General features: G+C 36.4%; 1 protein-coding gene across 1 annotated transcript; it reads right to left on the bottom strand.

The window, feature by feature from the left end:
• Positions 1–3,200: 3,200 nt before the first annotated feature.
• Positions 3,201–11,848, bottom strand: LOC121387990 (peptidyl-prolyl cis-trans isomerase B-like). Its single transcript, XM_041519179.1, has 4 exons — positions 11,713–11,848; positions 9,161–9,365; positions 8,441–8,560; positions 3,201–7,264 (listed from the first exon to the last, which is right to left on the bottom strand). Exons 1-4 carry the CDS (start codon positions 11,773–11,775, stop codon positions 7,026–7,028), a joined length of 627 nt encoding a protein of 208 aa, XP_041375113.1. The 5' UTR covers positions 11,776–11,848; the 3' UTR covers positions 3,201–7,025.
• Between the last annotated feature and the right edge of the window lie 866 nt (positions 11,849–12,714).

Below are 12,714 nucleotides of genomic sequence, written 5' to 3'. Positions count from 1 at the left end.
TGAAGTACGCTGTCCCAGACACACACATCAGCTATCAAGACTATTAATGACTAGTCATCGGCTATTGGATGTCGAACATTTGGTAATTTTGACTTGATTATCATGCTTTAAGATTGAAGTACGCTGTCCCAGACACACACATCAGCTATCAAGACTATTAATGACTAGTCATCGGCTATTGGATGTCGAACATTTGGTAATTTTGACTTGATTATCATGCTTTAAGATTGAAGTACGCTGTCCCAGACACACACATCAGCTATCAAGACTATTAATGACTAGTCATCGGCTATTGGATGTCGAACATTTGGTAATTTTGACTTGATTATCATGCTTTAAGATTGAAGTACGCTGTCCCAGACACACACATCAGCTATCAAGACTATTAATGACTAGTCATCGGCTATTGGATGTCGAACATTTGGTAATTTTGACTTGATTATCATGCTTTAAGATTGAAGTACGCTGTCCCAGACACACACATCAGCTATCAGGACTATTAATGATTAGTCATCGGCTATTGGATGTCGAACATTTGGTAATTTTGACTTGATTATCATGCTTTAAGATTGAAGTACGCTGTCCCAGACACACACATCAGCTATCAGGACTATTAATGATTAGTCATCGGCTATTGGATGTCGAACATTTGGTAATTTTGACTTGATTATCATGCTTTAAGATTGAAGTACGCTGTCCCAGACACACACATCAGCTATCAGGACTGTATTAATGATTAGTCATCGACTATTGGATGTCGAACATTTGGTAATTTTGACTTGATTATCATGCTTTAAGATTGAAGTACGCTGTCCCAGACACACACATCAGCTATCAGGACTATTAATGATTAGTCATCGACTATTGGATGTCGAACATTTGGTAATTTTGACTTGATTATCATGCTTTAAGATTGAAGTATGCTGTCCCAGACACACACATCAGCTATCAGGACTGTATTAATGATTAGTCATCGGCTATTGGATGTCGAACATTTGGTAATTTTGATATATAGTCTTTAGAAGAAACCCACTACATCTTTTATATGCACCATCCCACAGACTGGATTATGGATAACATATACCAATCGTGGGGCACTGGCTGGAACGAGAAATGGCCCAATCGGCCCACCAACAGGAACCAATCCTAGACCGACTGTGCATCAGGCGAGCGATTTGCCATTGGGGTACGCCCTGCCCAGTCTGCCTTGAGTTTCCCCACCGAGTCATAAAAGCTTATTCTGGTCTTTAAGACAGGTGATTTAACGAAGGCTTTTTTAAAATCTCATTTGTATTATCAAGACTGATAATTTACCTTGTGCTGTTGTTCACGCACACCAAGTTTCACATAACACTTGTACATAGGGCTACATGCCAAGTTTCACATAACACTTGTTCATAGGGCTACATGCCATATGGTTGTTAGATGATAATGATTGTTTATAATTAACAGTATCTTGGTCATGACGGCAAATGGTGGGTGGGTGGGATTTTTTTGGGGGGATCCATCTGTGAAAGTTAAGTTTGTTTTGTTTAAGTACACCACTAGAGCATATTGATTATCATGAGCTTGGACGAGAAACATTTGGTAATTTTGACACTCTTAAGAGAGGAAACCTACATTTTTCCATTAGTAGCAAGGGATCTGTTCTATGCACCATGGCCTTTGTGCACTGGCTGCAGTGAGAAATAGCCCAATGATCCCACAGATACGAATTGGTCCTAGACCGACTGAGCATCAGACGAGCGCTTTACCACTGGTCTACGCCCCGCCCCTCCATGCTGTTGATCATTACTTCGGAATCATTGCAACAGTAGAAGTGTGTTACTCAGAAATGGGTACTTCAGGCCAAAATTATATTGTTCTCAGACTTGTGTATTTGTATTCAAGGGTTCAGATCTCTTTTTGTTGTGGGATGTAGCGTTGATGAGCACTCTCTTGGTGCTAAATAGAAGAAGTTTGTTTTGTTTAACAACACCACTAGAGCACATTGACATCCAATAGCCGATGATTAATAAATCAAACATGGTAATTTTAACAGAGAAAACCTGCTATATTTTTCCAATAGTAGCAAGGGATCTTTTATATGCACAATCCCAGGCAGGATAGCACATACCATGGCCTTTGATATACCAGTCATGGTGCACTGGCTGTGACAAGAAATAGCCCAATGGGCCCACTGACAGGGATCGATCCCAGACTGACTGTACATCAAGCGAGTGCTTTACCACTGGGCTATGTCCTGCCCTGGTGGAGAAACGGGTCATGATATTCAATCTCCATAGGTACAGCGTCTCGTTGAGGTTTTAACATGTTCCAACCAGATCATCCCAAACTGGTAATCCAATGCATTTTTATATTATTTCAACCTAGTCACTCTTAATACATGTATATTGCAAGTAATCAAGTGAAGTTTGCACCTGCATTAAAACATTGGAAGGAAGAAATGTTTTATTTAATGCATTACTCATTTTAATTATGGTTATATTGCATCAGATATATATATATATATATATATATATATATATATATAATGCTGCTGTCATGTTAAACTTTTTCTCTTTTTTCTTAAGTGCCACAAACATTTAACACAGAGACAGACTTTTTCTCTTTTTTTGACTTTACAAACATGAATGGTTAAGCCGCAGTATTTCCATTTTGGTATGGGAGTACTTGATATGTCCGTGCACCATGCTTGCTGTCAGTTGAGCCATCTCGGTATCACCCAAGCCCGGGGTACATGGAATGTGCATTGCATGCCGGATAATTATTCCCCATGTGGGATCGCACACTTGGGAGACACACCCATAATCACACCCGTGAAGTGTGTGAAACTGTGTACGATCCCTTACACCTACCCATTGAGCCTAGCGGTGCACACACTCTGGGTTGGAGGTGGTAGTGGCAAATGCACCCACATTGCCTCAGGTGGGATACGAACCCAGTACTTACCAGCCTGAAGTCTGATGGCATAACCAGTTCATCACGGAGGCCAGTTGGTAAACATATGCATCGACCCACAGACAAGATACCGGGTAGTAGCCTATATAACATGGCCTGTTATACCAGTTGTGGAGCACTGGCTGGAATAAGAAATAGCCCAATGAGGTCCGCCGATAGGGATTATTCCCAAGCAGACCACAATGAGAGGTTGACCACCTTCATGAATCATTCACAAAGAACCTCAATAACAAAAGATCTTTTCTTGAAAACACCTTTATTAATTTTCAGAACAAAATTGTTATAAAAATTCAGTAAAGCAAAACAATTCCAACAATGATATGTAATACAATCCAGTATTGTACACATCTAGTACAAAGAACAAATTTCTTAATGAGATTCTTATGTCCATATTTTATAGTACATGAACAAAAAATGTTCCAAGATCATTGTTTCATATAAAAGTTGGAAAACCTGCTAAACATCTTTGTGGAAAAAGTCTAAGAATTCATTAAGATGCACCTATTTATAAAACTAAAAATATTTCTAACTACTCATGATAAACCATAAAAAATATTCATGAAAAAAAAATGTCGAAAGACCAGATATATATATCATTCAAGTCCACAATAAAAATTGTCTTAAGACAGGTTGTTGCAAGAACAAAAATACATTTATAGAAGAATACATTTGATTTACACTCGCATTCAAACTTTTGATTATTTGGCTAAAAATTATGAATATGTGTAGAAAATAAATAACACCAACTTGTGGATTTCTTTAACCAGCACGTATCACACCTTCCATTAAGAGTTCTCCACTCTTAGTATAGCACCAATATTTAGAGAAAATTAAAATTCAGCTATGAAGACACAATAGACCATAGGAGTAAAAACCTACTATGAATTAATTAATTAATGTTACTGACCCCATTCTTTCACAGTAGTATTTCTCTTATGACTTCATATTGCAAGAAATGTTCATATTACTTTATATTTGTAATTATCAATTCTAATGGCCATTGATTTTACTTGGATCACCCATTAAAATTGGTCATGGAAATTCCATCTACATTACTACAGCTCATATATGGCACTCTGGATTTCAGTGACTAGAATGTACACATATATTTTTTTTTTTAAATTAATCCATGGTATGTACAGTTCCAGTGATGTGCTAGATGAATTCCAAATTGCCATTTGAAGAAAAGGGACACATCAGATATAATATTCCGTGGATTTAAAAAAGCCATTCTTAAAATGTTCTCAAAGGTGGTCCCAAGTCTTGATTACAAGTCAGGTCTTGTCAGGTGGACGGGTTGCAGCAAAACCTGAAAGAAAACAAGACACCCCCAGCTCCTGTTGAGTATTCATTGTACAATGGACACACAACAGTCCCGAATTTAAAGTGTGCTGAGGTGTTAAAAATAATCTTTTCCATTTCTTTTATGGCGACTCTATGCGTTACATGTATTCAATAACAGGGCACAATATTCCATGCAAACAGTCGGTTCTGATTGCAGTCAGTTAAACAACTTCAAATTGACACAAACCACCAAATGGTTACCTGATGAATCATTACGTTCTAAAATTAACAAATTGCAAACTTATTACGATCACCAGATTCATGTATTCGAAAAATGCATGTATCTTATGTTCTCTACTGAATATTGGACACTGAATGTGCAGCATAGCAGTAGTCAAATTGTAATTAACTGATTATGTAAATATAATTCATGTGACCAAATAATTGGTTCCCTAAATAAAAACTATATAAACCAAATTCTAGTTACTTCCGACTTTGAAACATTGTCCCCTGTATTAATGACCACAAGTGCTTTTGGATTTATGGAGAAACATACATGAGAAATCATGGTCTGACCATAGATGCCTTTGGTCTATATTGACCATACAGTAGAAAAACCACACATTCACGTACGTACATACAAACACACTATATCAGCACCTTTACAGTAGCACCAACCATACCATATTATACCAAGTTTCATTGAAACTGGTACTGGCATTGGGAAATAAAGTTCAAAATTATTAAGTTTGATGAAGAAGAAAAAATCATAATTGAGAATTAGTTTCTTCTATATACATGGTAAATCCAGACTTCTCTTTAAAACCTATTTAAAAGGAAACCTGAAACCCATCAGAAATGCATAAATGCTCATCATCTTAGAAGTCATCAGCCATCCAAGTCCATAATATCAAATGATGATTTATACACATGTACCAGCCTACTTCCAAAACATTTCCCCAACAGACCTCGGATTTCCTTCATAAGAATTAGACATAGAACAAAATAATTACCAGATGTTGAAAAATCACTAAGAAACTATCCTGGACGGAGTCCGTAGGTGATATCACAGTCAGTATTTGCATAGACTTTGGACAACGCTATTAGAGCCAATCACAAAATAAACAGGTGCTCCCATGTCCCCAAATTTCACAGAACTCTCCCCCCAATTCCATTTTTGACATTTTTCAGTGGTTAATTAATGAAAATTTTAGTACTAAAAACATTAAATATCAACAATTTATTAAGATTTAATATATATAATTACACAGTAAACTTCAACTAACTTTATTTAAACTACACTGTAAATATTTTACCATATTACATATGTACACTCCAAACTTAGAATTATTTTTTAAAGGGTCAACGTATTGATATCTTCCAACCAACCACAATATGACAGAAACGCCATAAAAATAAACAAAAATACATATAATTTTTTTTAAAGCCATTAACTTTCTTCAGCCTATAGGTCACAAGCTAAAAAAAAAGAAGTCTTCTCAGCCTCCACCCCCTTGAAATTTTAAACCCAAAATAATGTTTAAACAAAAACTGAAACAAAAATCTCGAAATAAAGTGCAATTACATATATGAACTGACCCAACAAAGATGTTTACAAAAAATGTTTATGAATACTAAAAACATGTAAGAAAAATATTTGCTTATACATACATATATATATATATATATATAAAACCTGATACAAATCTCATATATTAACCCTTTCACTCCTGACAAAATCAGTCTAATGTGTGAAATGAAGGTAAAGGAGTTAGTACAAACTGGCCATCCTTAAAACAAGTTTAACTCTACCCTGAGCATTATGCAGGTACATAAAAGGGCTTTTTTTAATAAATATTATTGGTTGTAGATACCAGAGGTTTATTGTTAAACAATGACATGGCGGTGAAGTATAAAAGTGATATACTCATTTGTTTTTGTTTAACAAATAAATAAACTTATGCTACTACAAACTTCAGTATTTATGTTTGCTGAGTTTTGGAGGGTTTTTTTTTTAATTCTGTTTAGTTGAGTAATTCTGCTTGCAAAACAATTTGGATTTCTGTCACCAAAATGAGAATTAAAACATTGTGAACAAAATCATAAAAGTAACTCATGAAAATAATGCACCTCACCAAAATGTTATTTTAAGAATGGCCTCACAGTAAAACATAGTGGTTTCAGTATGCATGGAACAATGTCTTAATACAAACATATCTTACAGAAAATATTAGCCAGTGTTGACTGCAAAACTGTACGAGTCATCTTACTGTACTTTTGAAATGGAAACAAAAACCAAATCCCACTTTTATAAATACGTGTATTATTATTATCATCGATTTGATAGAATATGCCGAAACCTTTGCTAAAAAACAAAGTTAATAATAGTAGCTAAAGCATTTACTTGACTGTACAGATACTGCTTCTAAAAGACTGATCTTAGTACTGTTAAGAGATATCAATAAATTTATATCTATCTGACAGATGTATTTTAAAACAATTTTTTTTTTAATTTAAAAACCTAAAAACTATTTTACTCAAATACACCTAATAAATCCATTTCTTATACACACTACCCAATTAATAAACAATTTAAAGGACAAATCGTTAATGACATTTCCATTTTTTAAAAACGTTTCAAATGAATCTATCATTCCACCAACAATAATAATATTTAAGACATTTTCAGTTTTGTTTTTGAACCATGAGTTAGCTACAAAGTTACACTGAACCCCTTGCACAATTTGCAAAGAAGAAGAAAAAAGGACACCTAATATTTTCTACATTTGCACGTCAACACCGGCCTTTTCTACAACAAAGGGTCTGTCCACCATAATTTCTCCACTGTCGACAATGGTGATGGTTTCTTCTGGCCCATCCTTGGAGTCTGTGGCAACACTGCTTATTTCCTTGACGACATCCATGCCTTCCAAGATTTTACCAAACACTACGTGTTTTCCATCCAGCCACGGGGTAGCGATACATGTGATGAAAAACTGGCACCCGTTGGTGTGTTTCCCTGTAAAATAGGAATATTAATGATCAATAGTACAGTGAGGAAAGCCACAGAAACCATCACCCGTCAAGCCATCACATGGAACTCACCAGGGAAGAGACAGGTCACGGAACACCTGGCAAAGAGACACGGGGGGAAAAGAAACAAAGGAGATCGGTTACACCTGGAGAGAGATGGAGAAGATGGCCACAGACAGACAACAGTGGCGCTCCTCAGTTGATGGCCTATGCTCCCAGCGCGCAAATAGGCGTAAGTAATAGTAAGTACATTAATAGTATTGTTTGAACTGGATAAAAAAAAATGTTTGGCATCTTAAAAAAAATGATGAAATTGTAGCATCATTAGACAAAAATGCAAAACACATTTCAGTATTTCACATATTTAGCTAACAGCAGTTTATGCCCCGGATACAACCACCATAAAAACTAACATTGTATCTTAAACTAACTTTCATATATTGGTTCAACAAGCAGATTATTTGCCAGGACTAGCTCTGGGTGTGCAGAAAAGTCTGTCAAATTATCTATTAACCTTCAAAAATTGCAAAAACCTGTCATTATTTTTGCAACAAATTATATCAATATTTACATGGAATTATTTCACCAAATTAAAGCAAAATTTGCAATTGGCAGAACCAGCTCTGACAAACCTAACTGATCTTTTAAAATTACTTTCCAATACAATAATGAAATAAACAGTTTTGTATCTATCAACTTGAACTGTAAAACTATATACAAATGATAAAGCTATATACAAAATTCCATCTTGATATCTCCAGGCATTGTAAAAATCCGGAAACATTTTTTTTTCACATCTCCTAAGTTCAAGGGCCATAACTCAGTTAAAAATGGGTGAATCGCCATGTAAGTCAAACTTGATCTGTAACAGTACGTGATAAACCTATACACAAAATTTCAGCTCAATACATCAAAGCCTTCTGCAAAAAACATCCGGAAAACATGTGGGACAGACGGACGGACGGAGATGAAACCTATAGTCCCCTCCGGTTAGACCGCTAGGGGACTAAAAATCACCTCAATACAAGTTATAAATGAGATTATCCAGATAATAAAAGTAACTTTTAAAAAATTAGTTTACAAAATGACATTATCAATAAAAGTTTACAAAGGGAGACAATTCAAGTTGAATTTAGCACAAAGGGAGACAACAACGACTTACCTGCATTGGCCATGCTGATCCAGCCAGGTCCGTAGTGGGAGACTTTGAAATTCTCATCATCAAAATAATCACCATAGATACTCTTTGTTCCTGAGCCATCCTTCTTATCAAAGTCACCTCCTGTTACAAAATTAGTGAAAGTGGGTTATGCACTTAACAATAGATGTGTCCTGCCAGTGCCATTTTGCACTAGTATCTGGGTAATTCTTGGGGCCCCAACTGACATAATTTTGTACTAGGTGCAAGAGTTATAAATAACAGTTAATAGTGAAAATTATGTGGAGTGGATGCATGAGGCTGCCATTTGTTATAGTTAATATTTGAAACCTGAGCCCCATGCCACAAAGCAATCGTAACCCTGGAAGCACCTTAAGTGCATAGCTAAGATTGCTTCGTAGAACAGGGCCCCGATATTTTAAAAATAACATTTTAATACTGGTATAAGCATACTTCCTCTGTACATATTCTGGCTAGTAAGTGCAAAACGTAGCATTAAAAAATAAATTTGATTAAAACAAACATCAGCAAAACCACTATCCATAAATAATTTATTTTTTAATAAATAAATTCATGTGTATGTCACATGAGCATTTTTCAGGATATTAATAATATCATAATTCTTTAATGGATTAAGTAATTGATTTTAGGCAAACAAACTTGTAAAAACATTTAATTTTGAACTGTAAAACATCACCCTAACAGACCATATCCTGTACCAACCTTGAACCATGAAGTCTTTGATTACTCTGTGGAATGTGCTTCCTTTGTAGCCGTATCCATGGACACCGGTTGCCAAGTCAACAAAATTCTGGACGGTTTTCGGGGTAGTCTCCCCAAACAAGCCAAACACAATGCGACCAACTGCCCGATCTCCGATCGTAACATCAAAATACACCTTCTTCGTCACTGTCGTAATATCTGATGCCTGGAACGAGAAACAAAAATTAAATCAAAGAATATTGTCACAGTCAACAACTAGCAGTGTCTGACAAATGTTTGAAGAAGTCGCTAGCCCTCACATAAATTTTGACTAGTGCCCTGTGTGTTACAGTATCCAGGGCTAGCCCTGTGTGTTACAGTATCCAGGGCTAGCCCTGTGTGTTACAGTATCCAGGGCTAGCCCTGTGTGTTACAGTATCCAGGGCTAGCCCTGTGTGTTACAGTATCCAGGGCTAGCCCTGTGTGTTACAGTATCCAGGGCTAGCCCTGTGTGTTACAGTATCCAGGGCTAGCCCTGTGTGTTACAGTATCCAGGGCTAGCCATGTGTTTTACAGTATCCAGGGCTAGCTAGCTCTGTGTGTTACAGTATCCAGGGCTAGCCCTGTGTGTTACAGTATCCAGGGCTAGCTCTGTGTGTTACAGTATCCAGGGCTAGCTCTGGCACTCGCCAAATTCGCCAATTGCAAATTTTGAAAGCAGTTGGCAGTTTTTATTTAAATTTAGCAAAATAATTTTATGTAAAAATTGAAACTTTTTAGAAAATAACTGATGATTTCTGCAATTTGTGAAGTTTAATAAACTTCTTCTTCTGCATTCAAGCTATAGTTGTTCACGCTTTAGATTTGGGGTCCGGTTGTGGTGATAAAAAAGTTTAATAAACAATTTGGTGAATTTTTTTGCTCACCCAGAGCTAGCCCTGGTATTAGTGGATAATTTCCTCTGGCCGAAACAAATTCTCAAGCCGGGACGATGGGTAATGGATTCTAAGTGCAGAGACAGATCCAAGGGGTGAACCAACACACACATCCCCTCATAGAAATATTACAGTGCCCTTCCTTTTTTCCTTCTTATTTCTTTTTCCTTTGGGATTTCCTATTTGATGAGTTGGCCTGTGTACCCTTTCCTGTTAGTCACCCCCACCCCGCAAAATATTTCCTGTATCCGCCCTTGGGGGAATGAATGAATGAATGTTTAACGACCCCCCCCCCCCCCATGCAAGCACAAAATACATCGGTTAATGACTGTCAATGGTAAATATATGGGGGTACAAGGAAGCAGTTGTACCCTGAGAAATCATGAAAGAGTCCAATTTTGTTTTTGTGGAGACGATTTTGTTTGTTTTGTTTAACGACACCACTTGAGCATTCATTAATTAATCAGCTATTGGATGTCAAACATTTGGTATTTCTGAAATGTATTCATCAGAAAAAAACCGCAATATTTTTCCTAATGCAGCAAGGGTCTTTCATGTGCACTTTTCCACAGACTGGAAAGCACACACTATTTAGTACCACAGCTGTTGACCAGTTGTGGTGCACTGGTTGGAACGAGAAAAAACCCAATCAGTTGAATGGATCCACCGAGTTGATTTGATCCTGTAACACAAGCACTCAACTGACTGGGCTAAATCCCACCCCATGCGAAGTAGATGTTTTATCACTGTGCCACGATTCATTTTGTACCGCCAGAGCCCCAAGTGTAAAAGGATCCAACTACAGGGCTAGCTCTGGCGAAATAATTTCAAGTATTAATTAAAATTTTGTTACACAATAACTGGTTTTCTGTAAGTTAATTTGGCGAAATTTTCTCTTGACACAGAGCTAGCCCTGCAGTTTGAACAAAATTGGAGGAAGTTTTGCTCAGGAGTACATCTAAAGAAATAATTGTTAAGTCTTTTCGAAAGAAAATGGTTGTGCCCAGCAGGTAGTCAATAATTGCCATCAATTTGATCTACCAAAAATAATTAATAATGCAATGTTGCATTAAGCAATACAAATAATGTGCTACAGTATATTAACATAATTAACATAATTTAAAAATGTGGTGCGAAATAAGGAAGATTTCTGCCTGTTATACCCTCTCCCCATTATATTGATACATGAATAAAGGGGGAACCTCATTAAGCCAAATACTAATGTAACTCTAAAACTAACCCTAACAATAGGCGGTAATCATCATCGTAACGGTAATGGTCAGACATTTTACTATTTAATGTACTGCAATCAGTTAAAACTTTTTTCTTAATTAAAAATTACAACTTGTTAAAGATTTGCAAAGAATACATTTCCCCAACAGGGCCTCTCAGTTTACACACAGTTTTTACAACTAAAGTTTAGAACATTGTAAAATAATGTTCTAAAACTTATTTCATAGTTATACAAAATATTTACAACTCAAGTTAAAGACTTTCAAAAAAGACATTTTCCCCAACAGGGCCTCTCAGTTTTCACAAAGTTTTACAAAATAACTAAAGTTTATAACATTGTAAAATAATGTTCTAAAAGTTATTCTATAGTTAATCAAAATATTTTAAGAAAGTGTTTATAAATACCCTGCATGTTACAAATACTGTAAATAAAGCCGAAAGCACGCCAACAAATGTCTTCGTTTCCATGTCTGCAGCTTACACGTCTTTCCTCTTGGAGATGGGAATCTTTTGTGCCACGTCTTACTCTTATAGCCAAAGCTATGTTCCTCCGCCGTTTCGTAGGATGCAGCAATTCGGTCATCGGGTGAGGGGGCCTTCATTAGGATGACATTCCATTTGGTAGGACACCATTATTTTATGTTGAAAAGCAGAATGCTTAAAAGCTAAATGAAATTAAGATCTAAAATGTTTAACGTAAAATATTTACTGTATGATGTGAAATATTTTTTTATTACTTTTTTAAAACTTTGTGTTTTAAAAAAAGGAGATTTAGTTTTTTTAAAGTTTGGTAATCGTTTTCCTTTGTGGGGCCTCTGTATACTAAGTTCGCATCTTGGAACCACTGTGCATGTGTTGCGTAACTATATAGTCTTAGATTGGACGCCTTATAGCAATTAAAAATATCGAGTGTTTATCCAGACATCTGCAATGCAAACACCAGAACTCCACTCATTTAGGTACGCATGGGTAGATACTAAGTTTTGGGGAAGGGGGCCATTTTTTCCCCCTTGGAACTGTACACGTGGCACTGTACATGTGGCACCAAATCTGCGAAATCGCCAAAACTTTGTTTTGAACTTTTAGCATATTTTACAGATCTTTTTACAACTAGACTGATGTTATTTGATGGGGATGCATTGTTCTTCAGCAAATTGCCATGTTCTTCAGTGTATAATCCCGGACAAAGCGGGTGGGGATGTGTATCAATATACAATCCCGGACAAAGCGGGGTGGGGTGGGGGATGTGTATCAATATACAATCCCGGACAAAGCGTGGTGGGGTGGGGATGTGTATCTGCTTTCTCGGCTACTAAAAACGTGGATATTTTCTTGATGAAAATCAAACAAAACTGATGACTAAAGTTCCAACAGACGTGTCCGTTTTCCCCACTCCTCTACCAACAA

This window comes from Gigantopelta aegis, chromosome 14 (genome assembly GCF_016097555.1).
Source record: "Gigantopelta aegis isolate Gae_Host chromosome 14, Gae_host_genome, whole genome shotgun sequence".
Classification (NCBI taxonomy): Eukaryota; Metazoa; Mollusca; class Gastropoda; order Neomphalida; family Peltospiridae; genus Gigantopelta; species Gigantopelta aegis.
The sequence above is the reverse complement of the archived record's forward strand: the minus strand, read 5'-3'. Positions and strand labels throughout refer to the sequence as shown.

Coding starts and splice junctions, on each gene's coding strand:
- LOC121387990 (XM_041519179.1), bottom strand. CDS start 11,775: ATGGAAACGAAGACATTTGTTGGCGTGCTTTCGGCTTTATTTACAGTA. Junction 9,366..11,712: donor CAGTATTTGTAACATGCAGG/GTATTTATAAAC, acceptor TTCTCGTTCCAG/GCATCAGATATTACGACAGT. Junction 8,561..9,160: donor CAAAGACTTCATGGTTCAAG/GTTGGTACAGGA, acceptor ATTTTGTAACAG/GAGGTGACTTTGATAAGAAG.